The sequence below is a fragment of the Pan paniscus genome, chromosome 6 (genome assembly GCF_029289425.2).
Source record: "Pan paniscus chromosome 6, NHGRI_mPanPan1-v2.0_pri, whole genome shotgun sequence".
NCBI classification, from domain to species: domain Eukaryota; kingdom Metazoa; phylum Chordata; class Mammalia; order Primates; family Hominidae; genus Pan; species Pan paniscus.
The window spans coordinates 168,568,336-168,578,619 of NC_073255.2; the positions used below are offsets into that span (position 1 = coordinate 168,568,336).

At 41.0% G+C, this 10,284-nt stretch overlaps 1 protein-coding gene across 1 annotated transcript; it reads right to left on the reverse strand.

Moving 5' to 3' along the window:
- Nucleotides 1–8,975: 8,975 nt before the first annotated feature.
- On the reverse strand, nucleotides 8,976–9,836 carry LOC100976767 (NADH dehydrogenase [ubiquinone] 1 beta subcomplex subunit 9-like). The gene has a single exon (XM_034965006.3). It carries the CDS (start codon nucleotides 9,719–9,721, stop codon nucleotides 9,089–9,091), a length of 633 nt encoding a protein of 210 aa, XP_034820897.2. The 5' UTR covers nucleotides 9,722–9,836; the 3' UTR covers nucleotides 8,976–9,088.
- Between the last annotated feature and the right edge of the window lie 448 nt (nucleotides 9,837–10,284).

Here is a 10,284-nt window from a genome sequence, read left to right on the forward strand (position 1 = left end):
ATTCAGAATGATCCCTGCCCTGTGCCCTTCACCTTGCTAACCTCCTGGCTCAGGGAAGAGCATGAGTCTGAGCGTGAGACTCTGTTGGGAGGAGAAGAAGCTGAGATGAACTCTGATGTATTAGAACACTGGTGGTATGGCCTTCTCAGTGCTGAGTGTGCCTAGCTTTCACCAAGACCCCATGTCAAAGGCCTGAAGCCAAGTAGACCCATGGGAGTAGGATCCTTCTGGGATGTACATTGGACCAGGGAAGATTTAGAGCTTTGCCAACCTTCAGCAGTCTCCACAGGGTCCCAGGCTGGGCTCTGGGGAGGGGTGGAGGAGATTGAAAATGGTTATCCAAGGGCTCTCTTCAAGGTATGGGGAACTTCTCTCAAGCTGCATTTTGAACACTTCATTAGCTTATGGGCTGCTCTGGTGGAGTAGATTGAAAGGTTGGCTCTCAATTCATTATTTTCTGCTCTTCTACTTGCTTGCATTTTATAGGTGGGCCACATTTTTTAAATGTCTCAGTTTGCTCCTGTATAAAATAGAGAAAATCATCCCAGAATAATCATTTTGATAATAATAATAACATTGCATTCACCTGGTATTTTTGAATACCTGCTACATGCCAGGTACTGTTTAATGGCACCAGGGATACAAGTGAGCACAACATAATTCATGCCTTCCTGGAGCTTACATTCTAAAAGAGGATAGAGAAAACACAAACATAAAAATAATATTTAGTACATCAGAAAGTAATACATTTTAGGAAAAAAAAATAAAGCAGGAATGGGAGGTAGGGAGTGGTGGAGAGAGAGGTACTATAGGGTATAATCAGGGAAAGTCTTACTGATAATTAGAAGAAAGTGAGGGAGCAAGCCACATGGCTATTTTGGAGAAAGCTTCTAAGCACAGGAAATAGCAAATGCAAAGACTCTGAGGCAGGAGTATGTTCAAGAAACAGCAAGGTGACCAGTGTGGCCAGATGATAGCACTGATCATGACAATAATAACAGCAAAGCCGATGAAATAGGTATATTTTTATCTTCATTTTGCAGGTGACTTGCCTAAGGTTATACAGCTACCATGCGGTTGAGCTTAGAGAAGACAGCTTGACTACAGGTCTTGCTCTCTTAGTCATTAAAAGGCAGGAGGTGAGAAGGAGTTTCCAGTATTTGTCAAATGCAGCCAGCTTCTTAGAGAGGGAGGGATCTATGCACATATGTAGTGGAGGGGAGGGGTGCTTTCCCTTCTCTTCTCCTACCAGTTAATCAGAGAATATGTTAGTACAACACAGTCAATTTTTATGGATACCCAGATGCAGTAGCCCTGCATGGACCCGGAGGGAAGAAGCTTCAGAAACAAGAGAAAGAAATAGGAGCCCTGTGGCTGACTACTGAGAGAATGATTATATTTTCTGCTGCCCCTTCTGGGTTTCTCTCCCTTCTGCTGCCGTAGGCACTGGCCGTGGTGCTGAATGCTGATGTGCTGAATGCAGGGTGAACTCGTCTGTGCAAGGTGATCCTCGCTAGTGCAGCAGTCAGTATGGGGGGTGTCTGTATGTCTGATGCAGGATATTGGTATGGACAGGTGATGAGAGCTGAGAGGAAGAAGGTGTGGCAGAAGTGAGATTGGCTTGCCCAATTCTCGTTCTAAGGTTGGTTCACTGTGCACTAAGCATAATGGTTTCAGTGGTTCAGTCCTGGCGTGATGCTGGAGAGGTCGCTGTGCCGGGACAGCAGCTGGAAGTGCCCAGCAGTGGAGCAGTGTCCATTGCTCATAGCAGCAAAGCTGCCTTTTCTGTGATCCCAGGCCATTCACATTTCCACATTTGTGCTTTGATTGTTTTATTTCTCTACGCAGGAATGTTTAAAATCTGCCTTAAATCACCTTTGATTTCATGGAGCTACATTAGCTATCTTTTTAAAAATGCATGTGTTATATGTGTAGCTTATTTCACACAATCTAAGAGTTAATCCTATTTTCTTGTCTAATCAACGTTTTCTTGAGATCACAGAAATTATTCTCCAATCTCTTTTGTAATTCTCACTGCTGCACAGTTGTGGGTACGGGACAGATTTGCAAATATCTCAGATCATTTTGGGCCTTGGCGCTTTTCAAAAACTTCTTGTATCCTCTTCTGGATCTCTTTTTCATTGGAGTCATGACAGTATTTTTAGGGCTAAAATCTCATTTATTAAGCCGGTTGATTTTTTGAGACATCAAATAACCATCTATATGTTGAGCATTATAGAGGAGGGGTGGGGATATGTGGCTGAATGATGAGGAGGCAAGGGTGAATAAAATCAAAGGGACAATATTTATGCCCCTTAGCAGGAAGGGCAACTATGTTACATTTTGTGGGTTAATTATAAAAATTATACATTGCTTTGGCTTGTCCCCAACTGCTGCCCCAGACAGCAGCCTGTTGGGTTATTGGTCTTCTGTGGATGCATAGTTTGAGTGCTTGAGTTATTGACATTTAGCCATATCTTTTTTTGAAGGAGATATTACCTCATTGTTCTAGTTCTTTGGTCTGGATATTTGGATAGAGTCAGTAAACATGATCCTGCCTTGGGGGAATCCAGGTTCCTACTCTCCTGGAGTCAGACAGAAAGAAACAAACAAACAGAATGAAAGAAGAGCTTTTGATCAAGCATGACCCTTCTTCATCAACTCTGTCCATGTGGTGACCCAGGTAAATGCTGCCAATACCTTTCTCCATGATCTTTCTTAGAGACTTGGCAGGTGCTTTTGTAACTTGGACAACAACAATGTATTAAGTAACAGAACTTTTTCTCAGCTCTGGGAGAAACTTGCAGATGTTTGATGACTGTGGGGATATCACAGAAAAAGCATTAAACTTTCCAGCATGCCTGGGCCCAATATTAATCATCTGTCAGCCAGGAATCTTGGTGAGCAGGAAGGAGAAAATGAGGTGTGTGTGTGTGTGTGTGTATGGAGGGGTGGGGGATGGAGGGTGGTGAGAGGCTGAAAGATAGCACTCCAGGAGCTAGGCCAAATGAAGAGTACAGGAGGTGAAGGAAGGAATGCTGAGAAGATAGTCTAGTGGAAAGAAAAGCAGATGAATTGGGGAGGAAAGTGAGAGACATTAAAGAAGGTATATGGAAAAATGAAGTGGGGGCAGAAGATGCAAGATGGATGTGAGAATTATTTGAAAAGAAAATGGTATTGAAAAGTGCAATGTCATTACAGGTAGGCACACAGAGGTATTGGAGAGGAGATGGCATAAAAGAGGGAGAAGAAAAACAAAGATGAGCAAGAAGGACATTGAGATAGATTGAGAACAGACAGGCAGAGAAAGACACACACAAAGAGGAAATGAATATTCTAGGGTCATAAGAAACCAGGGACTAGAGATCTTGTGACATCAAGAGCAGGCAGAGACTGCAAGACAAAAGGCAATTTAAGCCATTTCCTGATCTGTTAAGTCACCCAAGGCAGCACAATGTGCTGAGAACTGATGTCTGCCTGTGATCATTGTTTACTTAGAAAGCCAGCTGACATGAGATGAAATTAACACAATAGAATGGAAAATTGCTAATAAAACAAAAATCCCTGCCGTTAGATTTTCATAGCCTAATTATTCAGCACGTTACTCACTAATGGCATGAGACATTACCATGCTAATGTGTAGTCTGCATATGTCAGAGGAGGAAGCATGGGAAGGACTCTTATTCTCTGCAAATGGAGAAATTACCTACTCCCAGATGGAGGACTGTTGGGATTAGTGGGATGCTGGTGGCCAGGAAAGAGGGGTAGACTTTTCTAGGCCTGGGCAGGAATCAGAGCCCTAGGGTTTGTTCCTCTGTACTAATAAAGCACCATGGGCTCTTCCAATCCAAGCTGCTCTCTGCATTCACCATGTGTCCCTCCCATTTGAGAATCACATTACTGACACGAATAAGATTTGAGCACAAATAATAAGAAGGAAAAGCTGTCTCCAAGTGCACTTGATAACTGTGGAAGCCTGACTTTGTTTACACTTTTACTTGGCATCCTCTGATCATTATCTGATTCAAATCTTATGGAGTTAATTTATTCTTGTGGCTTTTATTTAAATCTGTTCTGTTATGTTAAGAGGTATTCTAATTGTCCTTGACAGAGTAAAAAGATCCCAGAGTCAGGGACTGTATATTCTACTTTCTTAGAAGCTCTTTATTCTGTCCATTTATGCATCCAGAGATACAGACATTCATTCAATACTGGCTGAATGACTATCCCTGGACCACGTGATAGAATGCAAAGAAAAACAGAAACCATTATTTTCCTCAAGATAACCACAGGCTCTTGTGGGGCACGAGGTTGGTATGCAAATTACTAAGGGAGGTGTTCAACCAGGGAGACACTGGAAGAGCGAGCACAGGCAAGTCCCATCTTCGTGGAGGAAGGCAGCAGGGCTATAGCTCTGGAGGAGCGGTTCTATCGTCTTCAGCCTTAGACAATCCTGGAACCATAACCCGTTTCTAAGATGGGCAGTCTGATGATGGAAGGGCTGCCTGAATGCGGGTATGTACGTGCTTGCACATGCTTGTGTGCTTACTTGATTCTGTCCCCTTACTGTTGTTGGCTCTGGTAGTTGTAGCTCTCCTCTCCTCCTTTTCTCTGGAAACAGAAACATCTTTTTCCAACAAGAAGTCTATTCCATATTGATGCTATGGGACCAAGCTACAGTGACCATGCAATCAGTTCAAGGAGGCCTATGTGACCTGGGGTTGATCAACTAGAATCCTCAGCATTCTTCCAGGACTTTGCTGGGACCAGTGGCAGAGGTATTCTTTCTCTCTGTGCTTCTGTCTCTGTCTCTCTCTTCCTGAAAGAGCTAACTTTCTGAAAGTTTGGGATAGATTTAACTCCCTGTATCAGTCCATTTTCATATTGTTCTCAAGAAATACCTGAGACTGGATAATTTATAAAGAAAAAGAGGTTTAGTGGACTTGCAGTTTCACATGACTGGGAAGGCCTCCCAATGATGATGGAAGGTGAAGGAAGAACAGAAACATGTTTTACATGGCAGCAGGCAAGAGAGCATGTGCAGGGGAACTGCTCTTTATAAAACCGTCAGATCCCATGAGACATATTCACTATCATGAAATCAGCATGGGAAAAACCTGCCTGCATGATTCAATTACCTCCCACCAGGTACCTCCCATGACCCATGGGGATTATGGGAGCTACAGTTCAAGATGAGATTTGGGTGGGGACACAGCCAAACCATATCATACCCTAAGTGAATTTTTTAGCATGCGGGAGAAAATTGCCTGAGAATAAAATCAACTCAGAAAAGTGAGAGAGAGAGAGAGAGAGATAGATAGAGAGAGAGATCTAATGATATTGTTCAAATTAATTCCTTAATTCTGAATCTGGACAGGAATTCTTGGCATTCTCTTTGTGCTTAAGCTGGTTTGAGTTAAATTTGTCACATGCAAATCAAGTAGTCCTTGTCACACTTTTTGTTCCACACATCTCAGCTTTTGAATGCTCAAGGCATTCTTGGCCACTGTGAACAGAATGAGACTTTATAATTCTTTACAATGAATGTGTCCTTTGTAGCCTGCCATCTGCCTTTGTGGTGGCAGGTGAAGAGACAGGTCAAGCCCCTTGCTGAGCAACACTCAATGGAGTGAAAGCTGGTACAGAGGTCCTTGATCTGCTTACCTACAAAGGCATTTTGAGGCATACTTTTCCCAATGTTTCTTCTGTTTCTCTTTGGACTTTTTCCCTCTTGTAAATTGATACTGAGGGTATGAAGCCAAGGAAGAACTTCATAAAAGCGCTAGGTTTTTCAGGAGGGATTTCAGAGTGAAGAAGCAATTAAGCAGGTGGAGCTTGCTCGAGATATATCAATGACACTAGCAAGGATCAGTGGGCTTGGAGAGCCTTTGCCTCTGAGCAGCCAGAATGTGTTTCTGTGGGCTGGCGCAAAAGTGTCCTGTGCACAAGTGTCCTCGTGATGATGTTGGACCAGGAGAAGGAACTAGGAAACAAGGGGTGGTAGTCATTAGGACTAATGACTAGAATTTGGATTTTTCTTTTTCTGGGCACATGATAAAATTGCATTCCTACCGCTTTTAAAGCTAGGTGTGGCTGGATGACTTACTCATAATGAAATGTGAGCAGAAGCAATGTGCCTTCTCTGGTGCATCATGTTTAAGAACCATTGAACGATTTCTCCATTCTTTCATGAAGACAGGTGATATTCAAGATGAGATTTTCATCAACCAGGCTGCCCCTGAATAAATCTGTACCAGTTTCCTGAATAAGGAAAAAGCAGCCAATTTTGGTATGAACATAAAGTGTGATCAAGAAATAAACCATTGTTATTTTAAACCATTAAGTTTTTTTTTTTTAATTAATGAACTTTATTTTTTAGCACAGTTTTAGATTTACAGAAGGGCCAGGCACAGCGGCTCATGCCTATAATTCCAGTGCTTTGGGAGGCTGAGGTGGGAGGATCCCTTGAGGCCAGGGGTTTAAAACCAGCCTGGGCAAAATAGTGAGACCCATCTGTACAAAAAATAGAAAGAAAATTAGCTGGGTGTGGTGGCATGTGCCTGTAGTCCTAGCTATTCAGGAGGGTGAGTCAGGAAGATTGCTTGAGACCAGGAGTTTGAGTTATAGTGAGTTATGATCGTGCTGCTTCATTTGCACTCTAACACGAATAACAGTGTGATTTTGTCTTAAAAAAAGATTTACAGAAGAATTGAGCAGATAGTTCAGTGTTTCCATGTATCTCCCCTACTGACATATTCCCTATTATTAACATCATACATTAGTGTAGTATATTTGTCACAATTAATGAACCAATACTGATATATTATTATTAACTAGAGTTCATAGTTTACATAGAGGTTCACTCTTTGCATTGTACAATTCTGTGAGTCTCAACAAATGCATGTCATATACCCATAATTATAGTATACAGAATCCTATTGCTGCTCTAAAAATCTTCCGTGCTTCACCTGCTAATCCCTCCCCTACCCAGAACCCCTGGCAACCACTGACTTTTTAATGTCTATATAGTATTCCATTTTCCAGAACGTCGTATAGTTGGAATCATACAGTATGTGTCCCCTTCAGACTGGCTTCACTTAGCAATACACATTTAAATTTCTTTTATATATTTTCATGGATTGATAGGACTTTCTTCCTGTCACTGAATAATATTCATTGTATAGAATATGGTTTGCTTATCCATTCACCTATTGAGTTACATCTTGGTTGCTTCCAGTTTTTGCAGTTATGAATAAACTTCTATAAACATTTGTTTTTAGGTTTTATGTGGGCAAAGTTTTCAAGTCAGTTGGGTAAATACCTAGGAGTGTGATTGTTGGATTGTATGGCAACACTATATTTAAGCCTTGTAAGAAACCACCAGATTATCTTTCAAAGTGGCCACACCATTTTGCATTGCCACTGAATAATATTCTTGCCAATATTTGGTATTGTCAGGTTTTTTTTTTCCCATTAGAATAGGTTTTTAGTGGTACCTCATTGTTGTTTTAACTTGCACTTCTCTAATGGCATATGATGTTGAGCATCTATTCATATACTTGTTTGCCATCTGTGTATCTTTTTTGGTGGGGTATCTGTTCAGGTCTTTTGCCAGTTTTTAAAATGGGTTGTTTATTTTCTTATTATTGAGTTTTAAGGATTTTTTTCCCCTTTTGGCTACAAGGCCTTTATCAGATATGTGTTTTGTGAATATATTTTTCCAGTCTGTGGCTTGTCTTTTCATTCTCTTAAAAATATCTTTTGCGGAGCACAAGTTTTAAATTTTAATAAAATCTAAGTTGCCAATATTTTTTCTTTTCTGTATTCCTCTTTTTTTTTTAATCTGAAAACTAATCTCCAAACCCAAGGTCACCTAGATTTTCTTCTACATTATCTTCTAGAAGTTTTATAGTTTTACATTCAGGTCTATGATCCACTTGGAGTTAATTTTTTGTGAAAAGTAGAAGGAAGGTCTGTGTCTAGATTATTCTTTTTCTAAGGATGTCCAATGTTTTAGTACCATTTATTTAAAAATCTACAATATCTTTTTTTTTTTTTTTTTTTTTTGAGACAGATTCTCAGTCTGTTGCTCAGGCTGAAGTGCAGTGGTGTGGTGTCGGCTCACTGCAGCCTCTGCCTCCCAGGCTCAAGTGATTCTCTCAAATCAGCCTCCTGAGTAGCTGGGACTACAGGTGTGTGCTACTATGCCTGGCTAATTAAAAAACCTTGTAGATACACGGTCTCACTATATTGCCCAGGCTGGTCTCAAACTCCTGGGCTCAAGCCATCTTCCTACCTCAGCCTCCCAAAGTGCTGGGATTACAGGTGTGAGCCACCACACTTGGCCTAAAAATCTACTATTTCCTCATTGAATCTCCTTTGCTTCTTTGTCAAAGATAGGTGGTCTGTATTATGTGGGTCTGTTTTGGACTCTTTTATGTTCCACTGATTTATTCTTCTATTGTTCCTCCAATATCATGTTGTCTTGATTACTGTACCTTTATTAGCAGTGTTAAAGTCAGGTAATATCAGCCTTTTGACTTTGTGCTTCTTCAGTATTGTGTTGATTATTTTGTCTTTTGCCTTTCCATATAAACTTTAAATCTTTTTTTGATCTTCACAAAATAACTTGTTAGGATTTTGATTAGGACTGCATTCAATCTATAGATCAGTTGGAAAAAATTGACATCTTAACAATATTGGGTCTTCCTATCTATGAACATGGAACACATTTCCATTTATTTAGATATTTGATTTTTTTATCAGACTTGTATTGTTTTCCCCAAATAGATTCTGTATTTATTTTGTTAGATTAGAACCTAAGTATTTCAATTTTTTGGTGCTGACATAAGTGATGAATTTTTAATTTTATAATCCATTTTTTCCTTGTGGGTATATAGGAAAGCAATTAAATTTTGTATATTAGCCTTGTATCGACAATCTTGCTGTAACTGCTTTTTGATTTCAAGACTTTTTTTTGTTTTTTGGTCAGTTCTTTGGAATTTTCAACATTGACAATCATCACATTTGCAAACAAAGACAGTTTTATTTCTTCCTTCCTTATCTGTTTAATTTTTTTGTTCTTTTCTTATCTTACTGTCTTAGCTAGGACTTCTAGTATGATGCTGAATAGGGTGGTGAGAGGAAACCTCCTTTCCTTGTTTCTGATTTTCAGGGGAAACCATCTAGTTTCATCATTAAGTATAATATTAGCTGTAGGGGTTGGCAAGCTTTCTTTTTTTTTTTCCCATTTCACTGATTTTTTATTAGAGCAAGTGTATGTTCTGTAACGTATTTCACTAGCAAGCATGAAAGAGGAGGTCTCTCTCTCTCTCTCTCTCTCCACGGGCTGCTCCCAGGGTCTGGTCACAATATGCCACCACAGTGGGGGCAAATCACCTTCCTTTCCGGCAGGTGGCGTTTCCTCCTGCAGCTGCTTAACCTCTCTTTTCCAGCTTTCCCTCCGCAGTTTCTTCCACTGTTTTCTCTTGGCAAAGTAATCAGGATACATTGCCTTCTCAGAAGGATGCCAGTCATCTAAGCACCATTCTGGGACCTTGTAGCACTCGTGTGTCACATAGGAGGTACCCCTAGGAGAGTCAGGGAAGATGTATGGCTGTGGATGCTGATGGTACCAGAATTCTTCCTCAGCCTCCTTCAGCAGCCGGGTGGCCTTCATCATATCCTTTTCGTTCGTATGTTCTTCAGACCGGGCTCTCATCAAACAAGCAAAGTATCGGTATTTGTCCCTGTGGATGCAACACAACTCGAGGTGGCACAGCACCCACTTTTAAAGCCTCAACACCTTCTGCTGATGGGTCAGGTAGGCAGCCGGTGCGGAGAACGCCACGACTGCGCTGACCTTCAGCGGCCTCGGGGGTAGCCAGGCGACTTTCTTTATTAAGGTAAGGAAGTTGCTTTCTATTCCTAGTCCACTGATTTTTTTCCTTAAATCATGAATGGGTGTTTGATTTTGTCAAATGTTTTTTCTGCATCTATTGATATGATTATATATTTTTCTTCTTTAGCCTGTTGAGGTGATGGATTGCATGAAGTGATTTTTGTTTATTTATTTATTTTTTGAGACTGAGTCTCACTCTGTCGCCCAAGCTGGAGTGCAGCGGTGCAATCTCGGCTCACTGCAACCTCTGCCCCCAAGGTTCAAGCGATTCTCTTGCCTCAGCCTCCCAAATAGCTGGGATTAAAGGCACACACCACCACGCCTGGCTAATTTTTGTATTTTAGTAGAGACGGAGTTTCACCACTTTGGCCAGGCTGATTTTG

Bases quoted from the DNA above. Each gene is read 5' to 3' on its own strand.
- LOC100976767 (XM_034965006.3), bottom strand. From the start codon at position 9,721: ATGAGAGCCCGGTCTGAAGAACATACGAACGAAAAGGATATGATGAAG.